The sequence below is a fragment of the Bos indicus x Bos taurus genome, chromosome 8, assembly GCF_003369695.1.
Source record: "Bos indicus x Bos taurus breed Angus x Brahman F1 hybrid chromosome 8, Bos_hybrid_MaternalHap_v2.0, whole genome shotgun sequence".
NCBI lineage: Eukaryota > Metazoa > Chordata > Mammalia > Artiodactyla > Bovidae > Bos > Bos indicus x Bos taurus.
In genome coordinates this window covers 106,007,277-106,021,633 of record NC_040083.1, presented here as the reverse complement: position 1 = coordinate 106,021,633, position 14,357 = coordinate 106,007,277, and the positions used below count along the sequence as shown (strand labels likewise).

Sequence of the window (14,357 nt, the reverse complement as noted above, 5' to 3'; positions counted from 1 at the left end):
AGTGTCACAAATGACTTTCCTTGAATTTACCAATTTGCAGGATTAATGTGCTTCTCTCTAGACACCTGTGCCCTAGATAGATTCCAGCCAGCATAACTGTTTCCATTCCTAAACTGTGACCTGTTTTGCAGGCAAAAGAGGCCTGGGTTTTAGGTCACTCCCAATAGGGGCATCCAGCGTGCAAGCTAACTCTTGGCCTTGTTTTATCATGCAGCTGTGTGGAGGAGTACAAGCTGGCTCCTGATGGAAAGTCCTGCCTCATGCTCTCAGATGTCTGCGAGGGCCCCAAGTGCCTCAAGCCTGACTCCAAGTTCAACGACACCCTCTTTGGAGAGATGCTACATGGTTACAACAACCGGACCCAGCATGTGAACCAAGGCCAAGTCTTCCAGATGACGTTTAGGTAAGGGGCAGACACCTGCACTTCACCGGTCAAGTCGCTGACCCAGAACCTGGGCGGGGGAGGGAGCCATGGGCACGTGGGGTAGAGGCCTGGTGCGCCGGTCAGCATCTCCTAGACTCACAAGTGCCTGTGCACAAGGTGACAGAAGGTGGCAGAATCTATTCTCTGGAGTTCCTTTTCCACTGACCAAAGCCTTTGTCTACCCCATCCTCCCATTTTCTAACTCTCCACATATTTTCATTTCAATCTTAAATCATCCTACAAGTATAGTTAATGGAATTTTTAATGTAATTAATCTTCCCATCTATTAAAAAGTATCTTATGTAGGCTATTCAGGCAGTTCAAAAATAAAGACATTTAATGAAGTAGAAAATAAAATTCCCATCATCCAGAAATAGCCAGAATTAATATTTTCTTGAACATTCTTAAAACACCTCTCTCTCTTTCTCGATCTGTATGTCAATGAGTACACAAACACACAAACATGCCAACTCTCAGGAAAGCTGTTTAGAAATTGCTGTTTTTTTCTCATTGGTATGTCAAATACCTCTTTCCTTGTTAATAAATACAGACATACATGTGAAATTAAAAGATGAGAGTGTTCCTATATGAGAATAAACAGGAAAGCAACTGGGTTGTCCAAATTATATGAAGATTAGACACGCAGTCTAATTGGGAAAGTCTTCCTGGGAGAGTTGAAGGAACTGGGGCTGTTGTTTCTGCAGATGAGAGGCCTTCGGTGGGATTTATTCATGCATCAAAATCTGAAAGCCATAAGACGATAGCATGAGAAGAACTGAGAACTGTCCCATATGTAAGAAATGTTTATCTTTTTAAAAAATATGTATGTAGTTTTAGACAGTTTTGCATAACAATGTAATAGGATATTATCACAAAGAAAGCTTCATCTATCGTTTGCGGTCATGTCAACAGAAGTCAGAACTGGTAAGAAACATCACCATCAGAATCATCCTCATCCTGCCAAATAGTTAATAATTGCTTGTAGGAGTGGTAATACTAGCTACTATTTACTAAGAAATACTGTATGCCATGGAGTAGGAAATGGCAACCCACTCCAGTATTCCTGCCTGGAGAAGCTTATGGTCAGTGGACCTGGTGGGCTACAGTCCATGGAATCGCCTGGAGTCGGACGTGACTGAGCGCCTGACACGCACTGTGTGTCAAGCTCCTTACTAAGTATTTTAAGAGCAATGATAGCCACGAACATTAAGTTAGCATGTGCTGTGGGCATTCTAGCACTTTCCACCCACTGATTTATGTCATCCTCACCATGGCCCTGTGAAGTAGAGGCTGTTATCATCCTCTTTATACAGATAAGAAGTGGCAGTGTTAAGTAACTTTCCCACATCCCCCTGATGGGAAGTTAAAGAGCCAGGACAGTGCAATTACCACTTCACAATTAAACCCTTTTGAGATACCATGGCCTCCATTTTGCAGTTGAAAATTCTCAATAACAGAGAGGTAAACTGACTGTCTCAAGGTCACCATCTAGTGAGAGGGAAAGTAAGGATTCAGATGTATATCTGACTGACTCCCCAGCCCTGGGCTTATCTTCTAATCCAACATGTCACATCACTTCCCATTTTATAGAACCGAAATGAAAATGTGAATCCCCTGAACTGTTCATCTGTGTCGCTGTCACATGCTTTTGAGCACCTGCAGTGTCCCACCTACCATGCTGGTTACTTGGAACACAATGGGAGATGAGATAAAAGTGGCTTTAGACATCGTGGTGTTTAGATACAGTGTGCATGTGTGTGTGGCATGCAATCTTAAGTACTTAATTTATAGCAGGTATTGTGAAGTAAAAACACAGTGTTCCAGGAAATCAATTAACAGTGGGATCTAATTTAGTTGGAGAGAGTGAGGGGTGGGTACATCCACTGGATTAGAAAGCAATAAGAAGGCTCACAGTCTAGTTTCCAGGGGAAGTGTTATTTAACTAATACCTGGAAGATGAGTGGGAGTTAGCACTGGAAAAGTTTTCAAGCAGAGACAGATGTTCTAAGAGGGAAAGGAACTTGACTGACTTCAGGAAATGAAGAATCTGGTGTGGTTGAAGCTGAGAAAGTAGGGAGGAGTAGTGGGAGGTGAAGGCAGAGTGGTAAGCAATGGCAGATCGTGGGGATCTTGCAGGCTAAGGCTTTACTGTAACAGTAAAGAGGGAAACTCTTAAATGGATAAATGAGGGGGGTATGTCATGATTGCATTGCATTTTTTCAACTTTATGGTAGCTGTGTGGGGAGTAGGTTGCGATGAGAGTGGAAAGGGAGATGGTGGAATGAGGTCAACCAGGTGTCTATTATAGAAGCCACATGAGAATGTTAGCAGTTTTAAGCCAGGATGACAGGAATAAAATTGAGAAAGGAGATTTGGGGATATAGTTGAGTGGGATAATGGACAAGGGCTGGGGAGCAGTTTCAGGCAAAGGGTGAGGTTGAGGGAGGAGTCAAGGGTGATAGAAGTGACTGGCAGTCTCACAACAATTTAATGCAGAATTGAGTTCTCCAACTCCCAGTAATGTTCTTTCTACCACCCAGATGCTCAAGCCAAGACGGATGGCACTCGATCAGAAAAACCCTGAGAGATATTTAAGGGCAATCTGGATGAGCTTCTCAATTCTGAGACTCTAGAATCTTCATTTTCTATCGTTTTAATAGTCTATGAAACCCTGTGTTGAGCATGATGATGGGTAGAATAATGTTGCCTGAAATCGAAAGGAAAAAATCAACTGCCCCTCACCTTCAAGGAAGGAATCTACAAATGTGCAAGAAGACACCCACACAATTAGAAAACAAATATGTGAAAATTGGATTTGCAAAGATATGTTCAAGGGAATGCCAATGGTTTTCAGAGTCCCCATCTGAAGACTTTCAAAAGAAATTAGAAGGAATAAAAAAGGGCTTCCTTAAGGACAAGGCTTATGAGCTGGAGTTTGAAGTTATGACAAAGACTAGTGCTTCCTGGGAGGGAGAAGAGCTATAGTCCTTTTCCTGTCCAGGAAGGAACATGCAGAAGCCTGGATATACTGATAAATGAGAGGAGAGGGAGAGATAGGAAAGCAAATCTCCAGGTTGACTCAGCTCCAAAACCCAGCCCTATCCATGGCCAGCAGAGTCTCTCTGCCTCATCTTTTAATAGTGGTGTTTTACCACATCCCAGTCAGTGTGATATGGGCATATTGCTTGTTTTATGTAGTTTGATTGCTCATAGCAACCATCAGAGTGACTGGCATGTGATGCATGATCAAATCCACAAGTTCCCACTCTCAAGGGTGAAGATTAGCTTGGTCAAAATGAAGGACACAGATTGGGAAGTAAGGTCCTGGATCCTGAAGGGGCATCCTGGAATCTCAGGATCTCATTTGCATGTGGGGAAGGGCCTTGGCTAAGGTCACAAACAAGTCATTTGAGAACTGGCCTTTGAACTCAGATCTCCTGATTATCCAGCAGGCATGCCTTCCCCCTATCAATAGACTGGTTGATAAGAGAGAGCTTGGCTCCTTGAAGGCTGATCTGGGAGTTTCTGGGCTCACATGGAATGTCATCCCCATCAGGAGTCTTCCTTCTGCCCCAACCCTCTGTTTATTGTTCCCTTCAGTCTTGGGTTATCCCTGAATAGCTAGGGCCAGTTCACCCTGATTTGCTCATGGAAGGGAGTATAGTGAACAGGTCACGCTCTTCTCTTTTGACAACAGCCTCCAGATTTAGGGAACTCCCTAGACTCCCATTATATTAGAATAGCCCATTTCACTTCAGCTCACTCATCCTTGGCTTCAGTTAAACTTTCTTTGCAATTATTTCTGTCCCCAGACCATGTCGCCACTTGGAGCCCCACACTAAGGCGGTCGACTTCCCTCTGTGGGAAGGTGAGTGGCTTCTAATGAGTCTAAATTTATCTCTTTCAAAAGTCTCCTTTCCTGAGCCCCAGATAAGGAGGAGCTGCGGCTCTTTGTCCTTCAGGTTCCAGAAGGCAGGCCTGTACATCTTTTCAGCACCAAAGGCTGTTGGCATTTCTCTCCTGCCCTTCATCCTTCCCTCCCTCCTTCAAGTAATCTCCGGTCCAGCCCTCCAGAGTAACCAGCAGGCACCCCACCAGTTGTCTTCCCATATGTCCCATTTCCTGACAGCTGCCTAGCCTGGCCTGCAATTTCAAACTCCCTCCCAGTTGCAGACTCTGCTCTGTGGCAGTCGCAGTGTGGCTTTGTACTCCCACCCCCTGCCCCCACCTGGATGCCCACACCTAGCAACTGCTGACGGAGACAGGTCTGCTTCTCATGTCCTCTCTCAAATCTCTGAAAGCACAACCTGGATTTCTGCTTTACAGAAGTCTTGCATTTCAAGTTTCTGAACTGGGCAAGGTCTTAAAGATCGACAGATGTTCACCCCTTATCGTGTAGCTGGGGAAACTGAGGCCCAGGGATGGATATTATTTACCCAGTGCTTGTCATGATTGGAGAAGGAAATGACAACCCACTCCAGTATTCTTGCCTGTAAAATCCCATGGGCCACAGTCCATGGGGTCACAGAGTTGGACATGACTGGGCAACTTCACTTTGTCATTATCTGGGGCCCCTCTGAGACTGAAAGTTTGAGTCTGTGACTCCCAAACCACTGTTCTCCTGACCTCTGGTTCTGTTACAAGTGATGTAGGTCACTTCTTCATGTCCCCATGTTAGCACGTGGTAAGAAGGGCCACCTGCTTCACTCCGCTTCTAGCAGAGGACTGCTTCTAGTGAGGATGTGGCTGCCCTTGGGGGCTGCCAGACTCATAATGCAGAGAAGGCAATGGCACCCCACTCCAGTACTTTTGCCTGGAAAATCTCATGGACGGAGGAGCCTGCTAGGCTGCAGTCCATGGGGTCGCTAAGAGTTGGACACGACTGGGCGACTTCACTTTCACTTTTCACTTTCACACATTGGAGAAGGAAATGGCAACCCACTCCAGTGTTCTTGCCTGGAGAATCCCAGGGACAGGGGAGCCTGGTGGGCTGCCATCTGTGGGGTCGCACAGAGTTGGACATGACTGAAGCGACTTAGCAGCAGCAGCAGCAGACTCATAATGAAGGAGGGATCTTAGGCAAACCCCACTTCCATAGACGTGACTCTGCAGGAACCCGACCCCCTTCCTAGCCACCTCCTAGGTTGTCGCATGTAGAATGCAGCTCATCTCGGAGAGGAGCACGTGGAGAGTTTAGGACCTGACACGTCCAGGAATCATCTGCTATGTGGGAGGATGAAGTAGGGTGAGAGTGATAAGGAGAAGCAGGCAGAGGGACAAAGCAGAGTCATGGAGAGAGAATTAAGTGGGAATCAGAGTGACAGGAGGGACTAAGGCACAGAAAGGGTTAAAGAGATACAGAGGATTAACAAGGGCTAAAGAGATGAGTAGTTAAATGGTGAAAGGTGAAGGAGTTAGGGAGGCGTGAAAGATGAAAGGCTTAAAGGAGAGCTGAAATGATAGAGAAAAGGACAGACTAAAGTCACAATATCATTTACTCCCAGGAGGGAGTAAGTGTTGTTTTAAGAGTCTGCATGGTGTTAAGAGAGAGCTCTGGATTAGGAATCAGGTTCAGATGGATTATGAAAGCACATGAAAGCCTTTGGTAAAATGCCAAGTTCTGAGGAAATGTGAAAAGTCAAATATCTCACCTCTGAATTGTCCCCAAACTCAGAAAATGATGCTAAGCTTCACTGTTTCTAATCCCTTCTGGTGAACTCTGTTGGTCCTAATGACCCTTGCAGGCTCACCTTCAGAATTCCCTCCCCTCAACTCTTGATGAGGAGGAGCCTGGCAGAGACTGTCGGAATGAGAGAAACTCACAGGAGCTTGGTGGTGGTGGTTGTTTCATTTGTTGGTTTGTATTTTACTTCCCCCTTCTCTCCCATCCTTATTCATTCTGCCTCATTTTTATTATAAAGAAAGGTCAACTTCGGTTATAGGTGGCAGAAATTTAGATAAACATCAGTCAAGGACTGTTATTGAGGCTGGAGTCTCAGAAGTTGCAGCGAGGAGAAATTGCTTTGGGAATGGGGGCTGAGCAAATACAATGGTACATTTTTCAAATGCCTCATCAAGAAGAAGATGGTTCTGCCAGCCGCAGACACTGGCTCATAGGCCTTCCCAAATGACCTCCAAAGAATGTAAGGAGCTCATGAAAGATTTACTAGAAAGGCTGTTTCTAGTCTGGGTTGCTTATCAGACATGCATGCTGTACAGATGAATAAGATGACAATTTGGGTAAGATGTGGCATTCAGGATGAAGCACCACCAACCCACGCCTGGTGAAGCAGAAGGATTTTCTTAAAAGATTTGAGGAAAGCTGGCTTTCACTTGTGGCGCCCACTTGTTCCCCCGCTGAAGGTCCTGAGTCACGTCTTATTAAGTGGCTCCAAAGCTATGGTTTCTCTGCTGCCTTCCTGGGACATGGTTAATTGTACATGCTGCTCTTGATCATTCCCTGTTCCCTACTCTTTAATCATGTGCGTACTTTTTTATTTGCCAGGTCCTATACTACATTCCCTATGTTTTCTCACTTAATCTTTCCAAGACCTGTTGCGAAGTAGCCCTTGACAACTTGGTTTTACAAAAAAAAGAAAAAGAAATGAATATGTCAGTCAGACTGCATTATACTGTGTCTTGGTAACACATGATTTCAAAACCTCAGAGGCATCACAGAAAAGTCTGTGTGTTGCTCATACCACACACTCTGGAGAGAATCACAGCAGTTGTGCTCATTCTGGTGTTTGGGAATCTGGACTGACAGAACATTATCTTCATGTGCTTCCATGAATGCTGTCATAGTGGGGATGGAACTTGGCTTCCCTACTGCCTCCTAGAGGGCACATTCTGCTCACACTCCTTTGGGCACCTTAAGTTTTATGGTCATGGTGCAGAGACCCAGAAATATGTGGGACATCAATACTCTTCACCACACTGAGGTTCAGAGATGTTACGCTACCTAGCCTGATAGTCATACAGCTAAACCAAAGCCCACTCAGCAGTGCTGCCTCCCAGACTCCCAGGATGCTCCTACTTTATATCAGCCCCTTGAGAACTATAATTAGACTTCTGTTCTCTTGTCAATTTTCTTCATTCAATTCACAAAGAACCATAGACTTTATAGATGGGAGAACTTTGGAGAACAGTTTGTATAAACCCCTCCATTTGTCAGTGAGGTGCCTGAGGGAATTTAAGTGAATTACCTAAAATCACATGTAACTAGTGAATGAATAAGCCAGGCCTCCAACCCCCAGTCTCTTGGGCTTCTCTGTATTCACTCACAAGATTTAGGTATATAGTATCTACCTCCTCCACTGTACAGATGGTACCACCAAGGCCAAGGTTCCATAAAGAATTAACAGCAGAGCCAGGCCTGGAAGCTGTTTTTCTGCACTCTTAGGCCTGAGTGTTTTGTAATATACCACAATCTTATTGTAAAAAGAAAAAAAAAGCAAAGGAGGTAGGTAGTGGAGAAATTATCAATTGAAAGTAGCATAGCTTTTGATTTTCAAGGACATTCCCAAGCCTCTCTATTTAGTAACGTTCTAGCTCTTGGTGAAATCTTCAAATGACCACCTGGAGACACAGCTATGTGCTGCCTTCTCTGGGGGATTGATGGTGAGATCTTGGAAGTGGACTGAGGGACAGAACTTGGTGGCTGGATCACAAGAGTCCCAAGGGCTGTTTTCCCTGGGGTCCTCACTCCTTGGCTGGCTGTGAAGAGTCTCCTTCTGTGTCCCCATTTTTCCAAGGTTTACTAACGTCAGGCCTGACATGTCAGTGTGTACCTTAGGTGAGAAGGTCTTCATTCCTGTTCTGCCACTTCCTGGTGATCACTCTTGGCCATTCTCTCCTTCTGATTCCTGTTGTCCCTTCTGTATATTAAGGAGAGGGAAGAGCTCAGGTGAAGACTGAGGGCTTCTGACCTAGATAGAATATAGCACTTTTTTTACTCAGCTTCATAGCTAGTGAAATCTTTCCTGCTCCTCTGATCATAAGAATCACCTTGCGCTGTTCTGAGACCCACCAATCAATTTTCTTTCCCTAGATAAGGGACCTGGGAAAATGAATTTCCACTGTATCCCAAGGTGGTTCACATGACCTACCAATCTGGGGATGCTGTTGTTATTTAGTTGCTAAGTTGTGTCCAACTCTGTGACCCCATGGACTGCAGCACACCAGGCTTCCCTGTCCTTCAGTATCTCTCAGAGTTTGCTCAAATTCATGTCCATTGAGTCCGTGATGCTATCTAACCATCTCATCCTCTGCCACCCCCTTTTCCTCCTGCCCTCAATCTTTCCCAGCATCAGGGTCTTTTCCAGTGAATGGGCTCTTTGCATCAGGTGGCCAAAGTATTGGAGCTTCAGCTTCAGCATCAGTCCTTCCAATGAATATTCAGGGTTGATTTCCTTTAGGATTGATTGGTTGGATCTCCTTGCAGTTCAAAGGACTCTCAAGAGTCTTCTCCAGCACCACAGTTAAAAAGCATCAGTTCTTCATTGCAGAGCCTTCTCGAGGGTCCAGCTCCCACATCTGTACATGGCTACTGGAAAACGCATAGCTTTGACTATGTGGACCTTTGTCAGCAAAGTGATGTCTTGGCTTTTTAATATGCTGTCTAGTTTTCTCATAGCTTTCCTTTCAAGGAACAAGCATTTTAATTTCATGGCTGCATATCTAAGATGCCAGGTTCTAGAGTCTGAGTCCTAACTTGCCACTTGTCAATGGTCTGACCTTGGGTGCATTAGTTCATTAAGCTCACCTTTCTCATCTCTACATTAGGAATAATAACAAGACCCACTTCCTGGTGATACTGTGATGATTAAATGAGATTGACCCCTGTTTTGTTCCTATTCTAAGCAGATGGGGAGGACCATGGTGCCACAGCAAGTGGCCAAATCAGTAACTAAAGAGGAGTCTTAGGCAAATGCCATCCTTGTGTGCACAGTTCTGCAGGCACGTGATCCCATTCTTGGCTGTGATTCAACACAAGGTGTCAGGGTGATACCACGAGAAGGAACAGCATCCGAATCCCACACCTGCCATTTCCTGGCTGTGTGACTTTGAACTTATCTCTTAATCTCTCTGAACTGCAAGATCTTCAACAGTGAAAGTGGGTTTTACCTCCAAGATATCTTCAAAGAGCTATTTGTTGTTCAGTTGCTAAGCCAGCTTTTTCATTCTCCTCTTTCACTTTCATCAAGAGACTCTTTAGTTCCTCTTCATTTTCTGCCATTAATGTGGTATCATCTGCATATCTGAAGTTGTTGATATTTCTCCCAGCAATATTGATTCCAGTTTGTGCTTCATTCAGCCTGGCATTCCGCATGATGTACTCTACATATAAGTTAAATAAGCAGGGTGACAATATACAGCCTTGACATACTCCTTTCCCAATTCTAAACCAGTTTGTTGTTCCATGTCTGGTTCTAACTGTTGCTTCTTGATCTGCATACAGGTTTCTCAGAATTTTCTTGAGAAAATTCTCAAGAATTTTCCACAGTTTGTTGTGATCCACACAAAAGCTTTAGCGTAGTCAGTGAAGCAGAAGTAGATGTATTTTTCTGGAATTCTCTTGCTTTTTCTATGATCCAGCATATGTTGGCAATTTGATCTCTGGTTCGTCTGCCTTTTCTAAATCCAGGTTGAACATCTGGAAGTTCTCAGTTCACGTACTGCTGAAGCCTAGCTTGAAGGATTTTGAGGATAATCTTACTAGTATCATGTGAAAAGAGCTATAGTAGGGATTTAAAAAGCTAATAAGCAAGGTCCTAGATGCAGTAGGCTTTCAGTAAACGTGGTTTTCTCTTCTTTCAATTGCATTCCTTTCCCCGCAATCCCAAAAGCCATGCTGTAGATGAAGACGTTTTCTGGGGCATTCCCTCAGATCTCATCTCTGGACTGGAGTCATGGTCATCCTCCCAACTTCTTCCAACTAACCTCTACAGGTGTTTTGGTGAATACATTGCTTTGGTGAAATGCCCAGCACAGAGACAGAAATGTAGCCCTTCATGCTTGCTCCATGGGCCTGTTGGAGGTAGACAGTTCAGCCAGCAGTGTGAGATGGGGTAGCAGCCAAGGTCACCTTCTTGTGGGGGTATTTATCCAGCCTCTGCAAAGATAAATCTAGCCGATGTGCTGTATCACCCCCGTCCTATAGGATAGCCCCCTTTGTTTCTGTCTGAATGACCTACAGTAAAATATATATAAATAGAAATGTGAAATTTAGATGCTCATGTGTGCCCCATGTGGAACTTGATAACCTGGGCTGAGATCCAAAAGTTCCAGAACTATGTTTATCTACCTCCTCTGGGGTGATATTAAAAATATTTAATGAATGGCATAGAATTGGCTTTGACCAATTGAAAAGGATGTCTGTCCCAAGAGAACGAAGGTTCAGCAGGAAGCCCTACTGGACCCTCGATCAGTCTTGATCACAACCAGCTTTTCTGATTTTCTCCCCCTTCTCTCAACTCATCACATGTTCTGGTATGTTTCTCGATGCCTTTAAGCATGATTGATATTGTAAAGCTATTCTTTTCTTTTTGCAGCTGGTTTCTGAGGGGCATAGGCAGATATTCCTCCTGTGGCACATGTGAACAGAGCAGGCTGCCTGTTCCATGAGAAAACTGAAGCTTAGAAAAGGGAGCCGTGGCTTCCATGGTGCCATGTGCCGATGGTCTGAAACCATATAATCGTCAAAGAACAGGAAACCAAATAATAGCTCATCATCTTCATCATACCCGAAACCTCCATCTAAAGATAGGACTTTCCCATATGTCTGCTTAGAGCCAGGACTCAGCACACAAGAAATGTGCCAGTGTTTCTCAAACCCTTCCGTGCACAAAGATGTCAGGGGGTCCTGCTAAAACACAGGCTCTGGTTGGGTTGTGGGGAAGGCCTGAGACTCTGCATTTCAAATGAACTCCTGGGTCTGAGGACCAGTTTGAATAGCAGACTGTTAAGCTGGACTTTATGCTAAATGTGATGTCAGGTTAGGCCTGAGGCTGGAGAAGGATGGCTGCCCCTCCACTTACCTGTTTGAAAGCAGCAACTGAGTCCCAAGACCATTGGTGCTGGGATACCACGGAGTCCCAAAGGAGTCTCCCCCTAGAGTGACCAAGTGCAGGGATGGTTTTGGACTTGCAGCAGCCGGGGTGGACAGTGCTGTCCTGCAATTCAAGAGGCCCCTAGTGCATAATGCAGCATAATTCATTCTCTACATCCGTTTGTCGGCTCTGCTCACTGATGGGTACAGGGATGCTGAGCATCAGTACCAGTGGGGGAGGCACTAATCTTGTCTCCAGTGTCCTGAAGCTGCAGTTGGGTGCCCACATCTGAGTCCCCTCCATCTGCCCGCTCTACAGTTCCAGCCATCATCAGATGCCGTGGAAAATACTTTCCAGTGGAGAGCTGAGCTGCAGTCTGCCTTAGATCAGAGGTAGAAGTCAGACTCCTTGAAAATCCGTGAGAAATCCATTTGGGAAGGGACATTAGTCTGGGCGAAGCTTTATTATTCTTAAGTGCTGAGACCAAAATCTCATACCGTCAACACTCATTAGTTTAATTGGGGACAGAAAGAGAGTAGTAAAATTAAGACCTAGTGGAAGATGCTTTTTATTTATTTATTTTTGTGGGGAGCTGGGAATTGCAATCCATTTTTAAACAAGGCCTCTCCAATCTCCCTCCCTAATTATAGAAAGACAAGAAAGAAGAATAGCTGCTTTATTTTTAAAAAACATTTTATTGTCACTGTTCACATTGCTAAATATATCACGCGTGGTCATTTTATAAGGAAAACAAATTATACACAGCGTATTTTGAATTCTCCGACTACCCTGAAGGTACATCTCTTGTCTGCAAAAGGTGCTGAAACAGCCAGGTCCATTTCACTTCTCTTTCCAGTTTTCTACTCAACCTCCCCCTCCTTTTGGTTTTAACTTTCAAAATCCCTGACTACATTCTTTTTTTCTTGGAGGGGGATACTTATTGGGACCACTGAGGCATCTGAACCAGAGAGAGTTTTTAAGGAACCAGTTTCATTACACTCAGAGGCAGGCAGTAACTCAGGCTGGTCTGAGTACTCAGAAGGAAAAGTCGGTAGGGAAGCTTCGGAGCAGATAAGGATAGATTGTAATTAGCACAGTAATTGTAATTAGCAGAGCAATTGTAATTAGCACAGTGATTGTTTGTTCATAATGGGTGCTTCCAAAGTGACTCCAGGCAGTTTGTTCTCTTAAGTGTCTTCTGCCATTTCCCCGGTGATCTTGTTTACACTGCTAATGTACTAATGTGCTTAGCAATCTCTTTTATAAATAAACACTCCGAAGGTACAAGCCAACCCAGCCCCTGGCCAAGCATTATATATCCTTAATTAATGGAGTCCACAGCACTGAAAATTTACTATATTTGCATTATGCTAAGGCAATGCCTGTATATTACTCTCTGAAGAAATCACACTTCAGAAGTCATTTGTTACTGTTATTGTCATTCTGCTAATTATGTGAGGGAATGGGGTGTCGCCACAGGACTGCACTTGAGGTCAGAGATTGCAGTCCTGGCTTTACTACTTATTCTGATTTGTTATTTAATAGGTTTTCATTAAACAACACCTCTGATGTGTTGTGTGTGGGGGATGAAAAGACAGAGCTAGGCAAGGTCCCTACTCTGATGTAAATGGACCGCTGGCCCAGCCTTGGTGTCCTAAGCAGCAGGGAAGACTTCCTGACAGAGATGCTAGCTGAAACCTGGAGGATGTGATGAACAGTGAGCTATGTGGGAGAGTGCTCCAGGCAAGTAAAGGCACAGAACGTCAGCAGACACGAACATCAGGGTGGATCATGAAGAGGGTGCGGGGATGGGATAGTAGAAATAAACCATGATGAACCATGGACCTTCGATCAGGAAGGGTTATTTAAGCACCACAATAATGGGGCCATTACTGGCTGTGAGACTCTGCACGGTCTTCTAACCTTTCTGAGCCCAGACTGCTCACCACTAAATCAGGGAACATAATAATACCAATCCCACTGGAGAATTACGGTGGAGAGGGAGAGGTGATGAGAAAAGCCAGGTTAAAATGCTCTGCAAAGTGTAAAGACGTGTGCAAATGTTAGTGACATTTTCCTAACATGAATCTGAGCATCTGTGAGATACCACTCACTCCAAAATTATGTGCTGGAGTGTGCATCCTGGCACATTGGAGATCATGTGAGATGCAAATTCATCAGCATTCCTTTCTTTGTATTCCTTCCAGAGAAATGCAAAAGTAAATCTATTCTAAGCTCACATTAATAAGCCTACGCATGTGAATCAAGAAAATTAATTTTTAGGGAAATATTTCCATCTCAGGGAGATGCCCTGAATAGAAATGTATTTAGTAACAATTCAATGAAAGATACGATCACAGTTTATTAGATGTGAATTAATACAGAAAGCTCCAAGGGCAGTGGCTAGGGTTTTATGTAATATTACCACTGAAAAATTACTATTAATGATAATATAGTGAAACACCTCAAAGGTGGCTTTTAAGAGTCCAAAATGAGCATTTATTTTTATGTCTCATAAGATCCTCCGAGGAGCCCATTAAGTAGACAATTAATTAGCAGGCACATGCCAGGAGCTTATTGTGCAGGCATTTGGGTGCCCCAGTCCTGGTTAATTCAGTGTATCCCTAACCACTTTGAAAGAACCTTAACCTCGAATCAGCCAGCCACCTCTCCATCCCCCCACTGTGAATGTCCTAATTCTTTGACCTTGAAGCTATTTAGCTTGTTTTGAATGCTTTCCAGAGTCAGAGGCAAGAGAAAGGATAAGAGGGATTGGTCTCCCTGGCCATCTCATAGCTGAGGGAACTAAAGCTATACCAAGGGACACCTTTCCAGTTTTCTGTTAATTAACAAACTACTTCCAAGGAGTTATTGAGGACCCA

General features: G+C 44.3%; 1 protein-coding gene across 3 annotated transcripts in view; it reads left to right on the top strand.

Moving 5' to 3' along the window:
• ASTN2 (astrotactin 2) overlaps positions 1-14,357 on the top strand; it is a 1,048,656-nt gene that overhangs the window by 686,723 nt on the left and 347,576 nt on the right. For all 3 annotated transcript variants that reach the window (XM_027550640.1, XM_027550639.1, XM_027550638.1), the window contains one exon: positions 215-403. In XM_027550640.1, coding sequence (XP_027406441.1) covers positions 215-403 — 189 coding nt within the window. The remainder of the gene's footprint in view (positions 1-214; positions 404-14,357) is intronic.